This window comes from Trichechus manatus, unplaced genomic scaffold, assembly GCF_000243295.1.
Source record: "Trichechus manatus latirostris isolate Lorelei unplaced genomic scaffold, TriManLat1.0 scaffold00052, whole genome shotgun sequence".
NCBI lineage: Eukaryota > Metazoa > Chordata > Mammalia > Sirenia > Trichechidae > Trichechus > Trichechus manatus.
Window position 1 is genome coordinate 2,977,308 of NW_004443988.1, and position 14,774 is coordinate 2,992,081.

General features: G+C 54.8%; 1 protein-coding gene across 1 annotated transcript in view; it reads left to right on the forward strand.

The window, feature by feature from the left end:
* The window catches only part of KLHL29 (kelch like family member 29), a 167,987-nt gene that overhangs the window by 135,458 nt on the left and 17,755 nt on the right, over positions 1-14,774 (forward strand). The window contains exons 4-6 of the mRNA XM_004377557.2: positions 2,700-2,838; positions 12,360-12,562; positions 13,807-14,066. Of these exons, the coding sequence (XP_004377614.1) occupies positions 2,700-2,838; positions 12,360-12,562; positions 13,807-14,066 (602 nt within the window). The remainder of the gene's footprint in view (positions 1-2,699; positions 2,839-12,359; positions 12,563-13,806; positions 14,067-14,774) is intronic.

The following is a 14,774-nucleotide window of genomic DNA, read 5'->3' on the forward strand; positions in this document are numbered from 1 at the left end:
AGGCTCGAGGTCTTCGGACTCTCAGCCCAGAACTCTTCCCCGCCCCGCACACCGCGTCACTCAAAAACCTGGCATGACCCGCCTGGCTCGTGGTCTGGGGATTCATTCAGCTGGTGGCTCTTTTTGGAGTTGAGGTGTGTGAGTATAGCAGTGTAGCCTTACCTTGCAGACCTTTCCGAGTCACCTTATACATGCCCAAGCCATCTGCGGTGCTGCCTCCTCCCACAGCCTCCTCTCCTGCCCCCGCCTCTGTCCACGGCCTCCTGCACATCTCCCCTGGGCACCCCGAGGGCCCATCCCGAAACTAAACTTATCATCCACTCCCATCCTGGATGTCCCACTACAGAAACCCAGATGTCATCCTCACTCCTCACGTCCCCTCCACATTCCTTCTGAATGATGGCCACAGCTTCCACTGCCTAAATAGTTCTCCTTCTCCAACCTGTTCCTGCTGTCATTTCCCACTTGGATTATAGAGAGATCATCACCATCAACAGTAACGTGGAGTCTTCAAATGAGCGCTCACTATGTGCCAGGCACGCTCTCATTTAACCTGCAACACATGAGGAAGCGGGGTTTTGGGGACGTTAATTAACCTTCCCAAGGCCACACGCTGATAGGGTGGAGAGTTTGGGTTCACATTCAGACCTGGCTCTTAGCCATGCCCTCCATCACTGGGCTTCCTGCCTCCCCTCCAGGCTCCAGCCCATCACTCCCTATCCAGCCTCCACGCTGCTGCCAGAGTGGTTCATCTGCCACCCAAGTCTAATCATGTCACTCGCCTGCTCAGAATCCCTTGGGAGCTTTGTGGTCCCCACAGGAGTCAGTTCAAGATCTGTCCCACTCGCCACCCCGTTGCAGCATCCTCCATGCCCTCTTTAAATCTGCTGCTTGGTGCCTGCTGGTCTCTCTGGGGTTCCTGCCCCTTCTTGCTCCAGGTGGAGCCTCTGGGAGGCTATAGCCACATCCCTCCACACTCCCCTGTGGAGGCCCTGCTGTGACTCCAGGCTCAGCCTGACGGTGGGGGTCCTGGGGCTTAGTGACTCAAATTGCCCACGGCTCCCAGAGGGCCTCTCAGTCCCTGCATGCAGGTGTTCTCAGGGACCCCCTTCTCACCATCTGCCCTGGTCTTCAGTCAAGCCCACTGTGTCCCCACAAAGAAAGGGCTGCCTGACCTCCCAGGCCTTCAAAGCCCTCCCATCCTTGAGTTCGTCTTGATCCTCTGACCTTCCCTATGCTCTGGGGAACTGAAGCAGGATCCTCCATCCCCATGTGACAGATGTAGAAGCAGAGGCTCAGAGAGGCACAGGCACTTGTCCATGCACATACAGCATCAGTGGTGGAGCTGGGCCCAGGAGTGTGTCTTGGCAGGCAGCCAATGCTGGCCCGTGGGCAGTTGTGGACAGAGATGGCTGGTCAGGCTGAAGTAGGGCATGCTGGAGGGAAGTTCTAGAACATCAGCCAGCGTTCAGCATAGACCTGGAGGGGTTGGAGTGATAGAGAGGGCCTGGACGGGGGGACTCACTCAGACCACCCAATCCCATTCACCTACCAAAAGAAATAGTCCTGCCTGATGACGGGCTTGGTCATTCTGGCCGAGGAATAGGGTCCTCTGATGTCCGGCTCCCAGGCACGCTAAGGGCAGACTCCGTCCAGCAGCTTCAAACCTATGTGTAGAGCCCGAAGGGCAGGCAGGCGAGGCCAGGCCAGGCGAGGCTGGGGGAAGCACTGGTCGTCTGAAGGCCCTAACTTCTGCGAATGAAAGAGTAAATATAAACTAAACGGGGTAGCTGGCAGACTCTTTCCTCCCTCCCTCTTCTGAGCCTTGGGGTGGGTCTGGTGGAAACTTCTGACATCCCCACGTCTGGAGCTCGCAGGCCTTGGCGCTCTAGGTGGCCAAGACACCAGGCAAAGGTAGGTGCACACCAGGGTGGCGGGCCCCAGAGGCCACTTCCGGGGACGTGCTGGGGCTGCAAGCCAGGCTCCTAATGCTGACCCCCGCTCCCAGGGGAGCGTGGGATCCCTGAGAGCATGACCCAGGAAACAGGAGGAGGTTCCAAGGGTCCCTGTCACCTGCTTGCTTCCCCCGACTATCCCTATAAGTGTGAAAAGGGAAGGAGGGGCTCGCCAGGCCCCCCTGCTGTCTCTCGGCTGGTGCTCCCCACTTACCCCTCCCTGAGGAGCTCGCCCCACTATGGCTGTGAATGTCTAACATAAGGGATGCTGTTTTTGCAGGTTTTGTGGTTTTTGTTTCTTTGACCCATATCCAGCCCATCTTACATCACAATGCCACGCTTTACTTGGTATCAGTTACATCAGCACTCATTGGCATTCGGAGAACTTGTTACGTAGTTGATATAACAGGTTTTAATTGTCTGTGATAATGTATTCTCTATGTTTCCAAATGTCAGTATGGGACTCTTTTTCCCCCAACCTTTCAATTTCTGGGTTTGATTTAGTTTTTTTATAGTATTTTTTTTTATTGGTGTTCCTTTGTTTATGTAGTCCCTCCCCGTTCCTGCTTGTTTATGCATTGTTTGTGACTTCTTTGGCTGTCAGTGTTGAGCCAGTCTTGCCAAGAAACAATATCAAGTATTTCCTATTTCTCGACTTCTTGAAAAAAATTTTAATAAATTAAAAAAAAAAAAAAAAAAACTCTTAATGGGAACCTGGCCCTGTCTGTCTTCTCTGTTCTGCAGAAATGTTGAAGGAGTTGAACCAGCAACGCAGAGCGAAAGCGTTTACAGACCTGAAAATTGTTGTTGAAGGCAGAGAGTTTGAAGTCCACCAAAATGTTCTAGCTTCCTGCAGCTTGTATTTCAAGGACCTGATTCAAAGGTTTGCCTTCCTTCCAGCTGTGGTCGGGTCTGTTCCTTTGTAGGACGCTTTTGTGTCGCTTTTCTCCTCCCCTCTCTTGCAGGTTCCTGACGCGTGACTCCCTGTCACAGAGCCAGTAGCCATCTCACCTTCTCCTACTCCTCCTCCTCCTCTCACACACAGCCTCAGAGCAGCCACTGCCCCAGCCCTCCCCACACAGCTTTTCTGGTCACCAGGGGCCTCTGCCAGCAGTAGACTACACCCCTACCCTGACCCTAGGATCCCCCGTTCTCAGTGACTCACAAGCCTTCTCTGAGATTAGGATGACTGTAGACTCCATTTTAAGAGACCACTGCACACTGCCCCCACTGGACCAGCACGGGGTCCCCTGCGCTATCATCACTGCTGTCGATGGCGAACTTAATGCCAGGAAAGCACATCGACCAGACTGTCCCCCACTGAGGAGCATGAGTCTCCCAGGGGGCCGCTAGTCCCCAGCCCAAGTCAGGAGAAGAGACTTATAGCCAAAGCCTCTTTCACGCTGCATGTCTTGAGACTTGTTCCCTGAGCCTAAGCCGGCGAGGTCTGAGCACGGACCAGGTGTGTCCTAAACACGGTCTCTCAGCCTTGGCTCCCCTCCCGCTCTGTCCCTTAACCCGGCTATTTCTACCTGAGTGAGTCTTAATGGTGCATGAGCATCTTCTTCCCCGCCCCCCACCCCATTACGTTGAGTTTTTAATTTGTCTGCTTCATACCCTTGCAAAGAAGTCAGGGACCACCTTCTAGCTCCTTAGTGAGGGAGAGCAGCAAGGGGGGCCTGCCCAGGGTAACGCTCATGTTTCTCTCACCCATCAGCAGATTAATGCCGCTGCTCATTTTGCCTTGCAGCCTCTCCGGGGCAGACGCGGAGCCGGGACTGTGCTCAGAGTGGGAGGACAGGACCTCTGCTTGCTTCCCAGTGCTCTGTTTGAATTGCCAACTAACCCCGGAGTGACTGTGTTTTGTTTCAGGATGGCACACTGGCTGGCACCTCCTTTCTGATCCATTGGGTCCTTTCTGCCCAGCCGCGCTGACCTCAGTGGTGCAGGAAGGGGCAGGCTCTTTGTAACTTCTTGTCTCCTGGGCCACTCGGGTCTCCTGCCCCAGTGCTTGGGTTCTCGCTGTACGAGCACAGGGCTCTGGGTGGAGGGGCACGTTCAGTGGCTTCTTCGGGCCAGGAAGGTCATTGTGCCACCACGCTTGGCAAGTTCTGGAAGCAGCCCTGATCAGCCCCTGGCTCTGGATTGCAAATGTGGCGTCCTACGACCTTGGCCTCTGCTCCAGATGAGCTGGAGAGGACAGGATGCAGGAGCAGGTCGGTACTGAAGGATGGCCCAGCCCTGGGCTAGAGGGCAATGGGGAAGATCCTCTGCCTACCTTCGGAGACCCTACTTTTATAGCCCAACACTAACACCCACAGATAACAGGACACCACTAGGTGGGATCCCAAAAGGGGTAGGTAGAGCAAGCCGTGAAGGCTTCTGGGACAGGGCAGGAAGAGGGAGGAAGAGGATTCCAAGGGGGAGATAGGCATAAGTAGTGAGGGACAGGAAGAGTGCCTTCCCAGAGATGGGTGTGATCTAGGGCGGCAGGCAGGCCCTGACCCAGGGTTAGGACTCTGAGCTTGGTCTTAGGGTATGGGGCTGTCAGGAGCAGTGGGGAGGGGGTGCCCACCTGGAGGTGAGGCACAGTAGGATCACCTCAGGGACCTTAACTGGAGAGGAGGGTGTGGCTGAAAGGCAGTGGCTGGAGGGGAGCAAGCACCCTGGTGGGAGCTGGGAGACCTGGGTTCTGCACATGACTCTGACTATGACCTCTGTCCTAGGTGACTGTCCTATGACCCCAGGCAGGTCCCGCCCTCCCTCTCAGGCCTCGAGTTGCCTCATCTGTGAGCAGGAGGCTGGTTGAAATGATGTCCAGCCCCCTTATAGCTCGGACATCTCAGGGGGCGGTGAGGGAATGGGCAGGGCCAGCGCCGGGAATGCTTCCCATACAAGCCCAGGACACGGGATAGGTGACAGTGAGGGGTCAGCACATCCATGATCACAGGGAGGAAGGCAGGTCCACAAGCCAGCGTGAGAGGAGAGCTAGGAAGGGGGTGGGCACTGGGGAAGATGATGAAGTCAGCTTTTGGATGTGATGCTTGTCAGCAGCCTGAGGGACACTCAAGCAGAGCTGCCTGGTGGGCGGCCAGTGGATGGATGCAAACCAGAGAGGTCTGGGCCTGGTGACAGTCTAGGGCCCTCAGTCTGCAGGAGGGTCACTCAGGGAAAGAGGGTGGGAGGAGTGGAGGCCCAAGCAGAGCCTGAGGCACCCCTGTGGTTGAAGATCACAATGTTAATTTGCAGCCATTTCGAATTTTATTTCCCTAGTCCTAACCACCGGCATACATCACCATTTATGCTAACAGCAGCAAACAAATTCCTTCTGTAGGGAGAAAAGCAGAATCTTTACTCAGAGCTGGTTTTCTTTCTAGCCATGTAAAATCAGAGCAGGCAGTTTCAGCCTCCTTCGTTCCTGTGACCCTGGAGGCCCAATGCACAGCAGCCAGGGTGGCCTGGAGTCACAGAGGTGGGGCTGCTGTCTCAGGCGTCTGCGCTCTTGTCACAGGAGGGACAGGGACCATCTGTGCGAGGTGGACCCCAGGGCACACCTGTCCTGGAACTCGCCTTCATGAGGGCTGCATGGTTCTGGAAAAGACCCACCCACAGTGGGCTCCTGTAGGGGAAGGTGCCTCACCCTCTGCTGTCCCAGGACCCCAGGCCTAGAGGCTTAGGCTGGACTCTTTCCTACCTCCAGCCTGGAGGAGGTGACGTGCCTACCACTCCAACCCCAGCGAGGATACTGTCCCAGCACCCCAACCCTGGCAAAGACACTGCCCCCAGCCCCAGTGTGAATTCCCTCACCTGCAGCCACAGGAAAGGCATAGGCGAAGCCAAGTTATTTCCTCATTAGTCACTTAGCAAACAAGCAGAGGCTCCCCCTACACAAGATGAGTGTCTGTCCTCAGGCAGCCCATAGTCTTGGGGGAAGGGGAACTGTAAGCAAGTATTAATCGCAGAGCAGAGTGAGGGCAGAAATGGAGATTTAGGGGCTCACAGGCAAAGTGCCCACCTCTCTGTGAGAGGGGATTCAGGGAGGGCTTCTTGTAAGAGGTGGCATCTGCCATGGGTTTCAAAGGAGGGTTTTGAAGAAAAGGAAGCTGCCAGGCAGACAAGTGAGGAGAGAGAGGGAGAAAGCAGCATAAGTAAGGTCATGGACAAGCAGGAGGTTGACAGCACTACCAGGAACTGCAGTGTCAAGTGTGAAGGTGACAATGGAGAGGATGAGGCTGCAGAGGGAGGCAGGAGCCAGATACCAGCAGCTTTGTTTTAAGCCTGGGGGTGGCATGGCCAGATTTGTGTTTTATAAAGAAATGACGATGAGACCGGGAGTGGAGAGCCAGCTCAGAGCACCCTCTCTGACCAGTGGCCCGGTGGCCCTTCAGCTCAGTTGCCTGTCAGCACCACAGATGGGTCAGGGCAGAGTCTGGCCAGAGCCCCTTCTCCAGGTCCAGGCCCCAGGCTGACCCCTCCCTTGCCCATGCATCCTTCCAGCATCTTTCCCTTAAGTCTTGCCATATTGAATTTCAAACTCTTGTCTTTCCTCTGACAAGAGCAAGATCTATCCTCAAGGAGACTTGTAGAGGTGGCTAATGTCATGCTGGAAATCCTCCCACTAGCCCTAAGAGGCAGGTACTCTTAGCACCCTCATTTTACAGATGAAGAAGTTGAGGCTCAGAGAGGTTTAGTAGCTAGTAGATTTGTGATTTTAATTGAGGACTGATTCCAAAACTTATGTTCATAGCTTCGGTTTGCCAACACAGAGAAGAACAAAAATGTAGTGCTTATATGGAGCCCTGGTGGCACAGTGGTGAGGTGGTATGGCTGCTAACCAAAAGGCTGGCAGTTCGAATCCACCAGCCACTCCTTGGAAATCCTATGGGGCAGTTCTACCCTGTCCTGTAGGGTCGCTGTGAGTCGGAATCAACTTGATGGCAATGGGTTATTTGTGCACAAAGTCTATGAGGAAGGAAAGTGAACTCCCAGGGCTGACGGTGTGGACTCGTACACAGGAAAAGGGCTCACAGATTGTGTGTGCGCGCGTGTGTATGCACACGCCTGTTAGAAACACTTGTGAACTGGCCACAGGACCTGCCCAAGGAAAATGTGATCCCCCTCAAGAACAGGCGCCTCAGTCACAGGCATTCAGCCCATACCTGGGTGGGCTGCACCCTTTGGGGCGAGGGCTGGAAACCGAGGAGGCCTTGGAGGAGAGTGAGTGAGGCAGAGCCTGTGCTGAGAACGCTGGGCCTGCCACGTCCATCCCTTTGTTATGCCACCTGAGCCCTGTGGTGCAGGAAAAGGAGCTGGGCCTCGTCTGGACCATCAGAGGGGCTGCGTGACATAACAGCCGTCCCTCCCTCACATCCAGGATTGGAGAAAACTCAGCAGGATTGAGTGGAGCTTTAACAAGGAGAAGAAAACAGCTGAGCCCAGGCTTCCAGAAGGAAGGAGGACCTTTCTGAGCAGGCTAGACCTAGTAAGACCTGGCAATCTGCTTCCAAAAGCCTTGACAACCCTGTGGAGCAGTTCTAGTCTGCACACATGGGGTTGCTGTGAGTCAGGATGGATTCAACGGCAACTAACAACAACAACAAAACCAGTAGGGGACTCCCTGGGTGGCGCAAACACACTTGGCCGCTAACTGAAAGGGTTGGAGGCCTGAGTCCACCCAGAGGTGCCTTGGAAGAAAGGCCTGATGATCTATTTCCAAAAAAATCAGCCATTGAAAACCCTCTGGAGCAGCTGCACTTTGCCACATGTAGGGTTGCCATGAGTCGAAATCGACTCCTACAGCAACCAGTTTGGTGTTTGGTTAGACCTATATAGGGGTCCTGCGGCTGCAGCCTCCCAAGTCCAGAGTCGCTTCCCAACACCAATGAGCAGGACCTAGATCTGCCCTGGATTTTCTTTTTTGGCCTCTGGAGGAGATGCCCTCCATTTATCCTTTGGGGCCACAGGAGACATTAGCTGCAATGATGCCAGTCACTCCAGCTCACTGGCGGGGCCACCTGCAGTCTCCAGCAGAGAGGAAGAGGTACTGCCCTCCTTGTCAGCACTTCCAAACACACTCCCCATACCCATGTGTGGGAGAAAATGCTCAGCCAAGGAGCAGAGCTACACCCCCATCAAACTAAATGGGACAGACACCTGAAGCTGGCATTGGACACACCAGCTGAGACTTTCATCTCACACAAGCTGTAGGAGCCTATGACACATTTGAATGATACCTTGTTTTCATATTGAATGAAAACAGATGGACAAAGTAGCTGACTTTTCTAATTTTTACAAAGCCCCATATATAGGCTCTGGGCTTTTCACTCCCTCTCCAGCAATGATGGAGGAAGCTGTGGCGAATATGTGTCAGAGTAGAGCTGTGCTCCATAGGGTTGTCAGTGGCTGAGTTTTCAGAAGTAGATTGCCAGGCCTTTCTTCCAAAGTGCCTCTGAATGGACTCAAGCATCCAACCTTTCAGTTAGCAGTGGAGCACATTAATCATTTGCACCACCCAGAGCCTCCACTGGCTAAAAGGGCCTACCTAATTGAGTAACACAGATCCTGAACATAGAGGAACCCAATACACTTGAATAATCAAGCAATACACCTTTCGTCTCCTCTGTGAAGCTGGGCATTTGTGAGCGGCAGCACCTCAGGTAGAATCAGCTGGATAACAAGAGGAATAAACACAGATCTCTGATGCTGGCAAATTATATGAGCGAGATCCATCACCAAGTCATGACGTGTGGACTATGGCTGGCCTGAGCCACACAAGTCCCCAAGACCCCGTGAGACTTCTACATACCCATAGAGCCCATGATGACATGCTCCAGCTTCTATGCATGGGGCAGGGTGAGAATCACACCGGAAAGGCAGGGCTATCCCTGCCAAGCAGATCAGGGTCCCAGCCATGTGCGTCACCTGCCCTGTCCCACCACTGCCCACCAAAAAAGCAAACCAAACCAGGTGCCGTTAGGTTGATTCCAACTCATGGCGACCCCACGTGTTTCAGAGTAGAACTGTACTTACTCCATAGGGTTTTCAAGACTGAGATTTTTCAGAAGTAGATCGACAGGCTTTTCTTCTGCGGTGCCTCTGGATGATCTGAACCTCCAACCTTTCGGACAGTAGTCAAGCACTTGACCGACATTCCATTATTCCAAGGGTCCAGACAATGCACAGTTCCAACTTGCAGTGTACACTGAATCTAGAGAGGGCAGTTCTTACCCCAGAGAAGCAAATGGCTAATGGGTGGGGTTTCAGACATCCAAATATTTGGGACTCTGCCTTCCTGGCACACCCAAGTACTCAGGACTGCCGAGCAGGGGCTGTGTCCCATGCCCTGGGCTCTTCCTGGGCCACAAAGCCTTCATGGAACAAGGAGACTCCAGGAAGTTCTAATCTTCCACCAGAACCCTTGGGCCTCGGTGTGGGGTCTCACCCACATGCTCCTGCCTCCCCAAGTGTCAATTTCATGGACGGACATGCCTGTCCTGCCCTGCTCCACCTCCCTCCAAGGTTGCCCCTAGCAGCTCCCCAAACCACTCTGTGGGGCTGAATGGAACAGAAGGCTCAGATGCCAAGAACCAGCTTAAAACAGGGCCCAAACGATCATCTGTGGAGCAGTCTGCTCCCCATCTGTGACAGAGGCCACCATCAGGACGGGTGATTCCCAGGGGTGTCTGCTCAGAGAGGGAGGAGGCGTAAGGAGTCCCGAGGTCTACTTCTCAGAGGTGGAGCACCTCAGCTCTCCGGACCACCATCCAAAGCCCGTGTGGCCCATAAACTTGTGTGTGTGCGCATGAACACACACAAGGCGTCCCTGGGCCAGCTTTCCCTCCTCCAGACCATCAACTCAGCTGCCCGACGGTCTCCATCACATTCCCAAGTATTCCTCTGCAGCCAGTGGGGTGAGTGTTCAGCTCACAGTTTCTGGCGTCTGGTCCCAGGGGCCTCCCATCACTCCCTGCAGACCCTTTGCCCAGCGGTCCACTTTAGCCCTAGAAAGCACCTACAAGGCTCTCTGTCACCTGTGCTTCCCCACAGAATCCCTGTGCCCCTCAGTCATGCAGGCACCGGCTTGTCCCCAGTGAATGTCCCTGGCTCAGACTCTGGGCAAGATGGGCAAGTCTTTGCAAGTGCCACCATGCTGGTTCCACTAGACCCATCTTCAGGACCAGGCATGGGCTCCACTGCCCTGTCCACCTGCCCAACACCCCTCCCCACAGTGACTCCACGGCTGTCAGGGCCAGCCAGGGTGCACATGCATTTCTGTGTATGCATCTGTCCTGAAGTCCCTCCTCAGCTCTTCACAGGTTTGAGCTACTCTGCCTGAGGACACACGAGTGGACAGGTGGGCTGGCTGGTGTGGAGGCAGCAGTGACTGGGGGCCTGCGAAGAAGGCGCACAGCCTTCCTTTGGCACCATCAGCCCTGCCCTGACTTGTCACCCCAGTGTCACCCACAGAGCACGAAGGGCGTGAGGAGGAAAGGCAGCATATAGGAAGGAAGAAGGCAGGGGCTGCAAGGTCAAAGGGGGAAGACTCGGAGTGAGAGGTCAAGGGGGCAGGGGTTGATCAGATGGCCTCTGAGGTCTGGCTGTTCAGAACTTCTGTGGTTTCAAGTGATCACATAATGAACCATTTTTACACTTGACGAAGCCCCTAAGGGGGAAATCCATCCCAATAGCAGAAGACTGTAGGTGTGCTGAGTCACTCTAAGGAGTCATACATGCCGTGTTTGCGTGTTTGGGGAGGGCTCTGCTCAGACCCTCTGTTTAGCCAGCACCTTTCCCTCTATGCCCTCTGGGCCTGCCCAGTTTGTGGAGTCAGACTGCCCCTTAGGGCCCCGTGTCAGATGAGCCGTTCTGTGGGGAGGGCCTGACATGGCACCCCTGGGAGGGGACACTGGGCAGTTGCTCATGACCTGGTAACATTGGCATTTTAAAGACCCTGGGAGAGGCCAGTGCTTAACCTGAGAGAATGTTGCACGAAGGGTGGAATTTCAGGTACCGTAATGTAGAGAAGGCCATCTCTCAGCCTACGTCACATAAAATCTCCAACGGGACTTTAGGCCTCATGTAGTTCAATTGTCTTGTTTTACAGAAGAGGCCGAGGGCTTGAGAGGCCCAGATGGGGACCCCGGCCCCTGGTTCCCCACCCAATGCGCATCCCCCACCCGTTCACACAGGAGTCTGCCTCTCTCTCTGGCTAGCCAGCCTCTCTTGCCGGACACCTCTACACCCTGTTGCCAGCCACAGGTGCACCTGAGGGACCAGCCACCAGACTCGTGATGCCCCTGGGTGGAACATCCATGTGGCTGACCCCAGCCCCGGGCAGGCCCAGGCTCAATGCGGGTCTCAGGACAGGTCAGAGTGGCCGAGACAGGGTGGCCAAGCCCGTCACTTCTGAGAGACCTGCCTCCTGATTCAACTCTCTCGGTATTTTTCCTCCTGGCGTCACTTCTGTATTGGTGTTATTTTTGCTTCATTTTATCTGTTTCCTTCCAGGTCCAGCTTTAGGGCACAGCTGCCCAGGCCGTAGGAGCCCTTGCAATGGTTTTGTATTTCTGTAAACACCAGATATAAGCATACTTATATATTTGTGTCCCTCCCCCGCTCGCCCCAGTTCACAAGCCCGATGCACACTCTACACGCAGGCCACTCTGACCTCTGACCCCGTGTTCCATGTGGCAGGAGGGCCCCACCCCGGGCCAGGTCCCAGGTCATGGCTGCTGGCTGTCTGTGGCGGAAGTCCTTGGTTGTTCCCCTTCCCCTCCTCCCCAGCTCTAACCATTCTGTCCGTCTATCTCATCTCGTCCTCAGTTTCAAAGCAATGTCATGAAGGGCTTCCTTTCCATGCCTAAAAGGAAACAATATGTTTTTGGAAAGAGGTGGGGTTGTAGTGGGGTTCTGGGGCAGTGCAGGGCAATCAAAGGAAGTCTCCGGATTGGCTGGGATCGCAGCCAGTTGGGAGCCTCACCAGCCTCTGCGTATGGGAGATTCTCCCATCTGAGGCCGTGGGAACTGGGCCCTGCGCTTGTTGGTCTTGTTGGGTGGAAGGGCCAGGGCAAGCAGTGGGGCCTGACCGTATTGTTTCCCTTTGAGGCCAGTCCTGGTCCTCGTCCCCATCCACAGCTCATGCTTTTTGATTTGCATCTTTTTTTGCATGGACATGCCAAGTAGTGATAAATAAGCAGGGTTTTCTGTTCTTTTGGGTATCTCTGGTCAGACTCTTCTTTTTCAGATCCCGTGTAAGGTCATTAGGTTCAGGTGTGTCCATTGCCATGTCCTTTGAGTCCTAAACAAAGGGCGTGACCAAGGTGTGCAGGGAGACGCAGCCCTGTGAGGAAGCGGCACTGAGGCCGCGGGAGCCTGCAGGTAAGGACACCTGGTCTCTGTGCCTAGGTCCGTGCGAGATGGCGGCCAGGGTGGCCGGGAGAAGCTGGAGCTGGTCCTGTCGAACTTGCAGGCGGACGTCCTGGAGCTGCTGCTGGAGTTTGTCTACACAGGATCCCTGGTCATTGACTCGGCCAATGCCAAGACCCTGCTGGAAGCGGCCAGCAAGTTCCAGTTCCACACCTTCTGCAAAGTCTGCGTGTCCTTTCTCGGTGAGCCAGGGCGCGTGAATGCCTTGGGGGCTGGGGGAGGGTGGGGCCGGGGATGCAGATTGGCCAAAAATAGTAAAACAACAAGGATTAGGAGGGTGAAGCTGGGTTTCATAAAGGTGTTTGAAGGTGATGATTCTGACCAAAGGCCTTTGCTAGGCTTGGATCAGGACTGTGCCTCACTTCCCAATAGGTGGGAGAGCTGGCTCTGTGACCTGGACTAGCTTTGCGAGAACAAATGGGGCCGTGATAGCTGTGCAAATGGTTCCACTGTGGAGAGAGCCTAAGCTTGGCCTTCCAGCCCTGTTCTCTTAACCCTGAACATGCCAGCCACAAACATCATATTTCCTTTAACTTGTTTAATGTCCATACCAGATGCCTCTCACTTGGATACCCAGACATGCTGCTCAGCATGGGAATCTGAGTGCCAAGAGCTCCCAGCAGGTCCTCAACTCAGACATCATGCTTACTTTATAGTCTGGTGCTGCCCAGCTTGGGTGATGGTAGGCAGAGGGAAGGGCAAAGACCAGAGTCACAAAGAACCCATGGCCTGGGGTGTTGAGTGCGGAGAGAGAAAAGGAGGGGCTGAGCATGGAGATGGGAGCACATCAGGCAGAGACAGACAGGGGGTCTGAGATGTGGCACGAGGGAGCTGAGCAATCTAGAAGGGTCAGGAACCACCATTCCAGACAGAGTTAGGCTCACAAAAGCTATGGCCTCCTGGGAGCAAGGCCCATGTAGACCAGAAACCATTAGCCAAATCTCAGTAGAGTTGGCCAAACTGACTCCAGATTCTAGAGTCAGGTCAGGTGAGGCTGAGACTCATGGGAAATAGTAGGTGGGCGTGTGGGGGGTGCTACCGCTGGTGTGACTCTAAAGAAAGAGTCTGAGACCTCAGACATATCTGTCACAATTATGGAAGGCACTGTAAGCCTCAGTGGGACCCCTGCCCCCAACCTGGCCCCAGGCTGTGAGGACCTGGGCCTGCTCCCCACCACAGGCAATGACTGAGGCAATGAGGAAGCTCTGAGCTGGCAGACTCAGTTCTTCTCTAGGATGTGCAGGAGCTGAGGGAGGCCCAGGGCGAGTCAGCATGAAATGGGGCAGAGGGAAACCAAGAAAATGGTTCTAAGGAGTGGGAATGCTGGAGGTGAGCTCACAAGGACACAGGGCTTGTGACAGGCAATAGGAATAGGTGGTGACCTCTTCCAGAGCCGTTTGGTCAGTGACCCTGTGCTCATCCCCAGAGAAGCAGCTGACAGCCAGCAACTGCCTGGGGGTGCTGGCCATGGCCGAGGCCATGCAGTGCAGCGAGCTCTACCACATGGCCAAGGCCTTCGCGCTGCAGATCTTCCCCGAGGTGGCCGCCCAGGAGGAGATCCTCAGCATCTCCAAGGACGACTTCATTGCTTACGTCTCCAATGACAGCCTCAACACGAAGGCTGAGGAGCTGGTGTACGAGACCGTCATCAAGTGGATCAAGAAGGACCCTGCATCGCGCGCACAGGTAAAGACCTGGCCCCGTCCCTGCCCCCTCTCCAGCCCTTTTTGGGTACATAGTGTTGGGGTCGAGAGCAGGGATGAAAGTAGGGAAAGGAGACAGGACTGCCTGGTCTGACCAGCAGAGGGAGCCAGTGGGGCCTGGAAGAGGGAAACTGCAGCATCTTGGAGGCCCCTGGAGGTTGGAACAGCTCTCTGTGGGCAGCAGAGAGGTGAAGGAAGGGATTAGAGATGAGAATCTCCAAAGGAGGCGCCAGAGGATTCTCAAGGGCTGGAGAGCCCAAGCCAACCAAGAAGCCATAGGGAGAAGTGTCTGCCTGAGCCAGGGCTCTCGGAGTTCCTTGAGCTCACACCAGCGGGAGGAGCTCTGCAATCTCTGATTACTGAGGGGTTGGAGAACCCCGGGACCAAGTGGAAACCGTGTGGGAGATGGGAAAGCACTGCAGATGTGATGGAGAGAGGATGAGTCCCTCAGAGGCGACAGATGGAGAGTCAGAGTGCAGAGGAGCAAGCAAAGGAGAGCAGTGTCCCAGGAGAGGTCCTGAGTCGGGAACAACTGCTGGCCAAAAAGCACTGGCTGAGGCCCAGCTCAGAATGGAATTGCCTTGATTCTGCCATGTGAGGAGCCCCAGGAATTAGTGCAGCTGCATGGGGTGTTCTCAGAGAGCTCCAAACCCACCCAGAGACCAATGAATGGGGACAGTGGCCCAGAAGT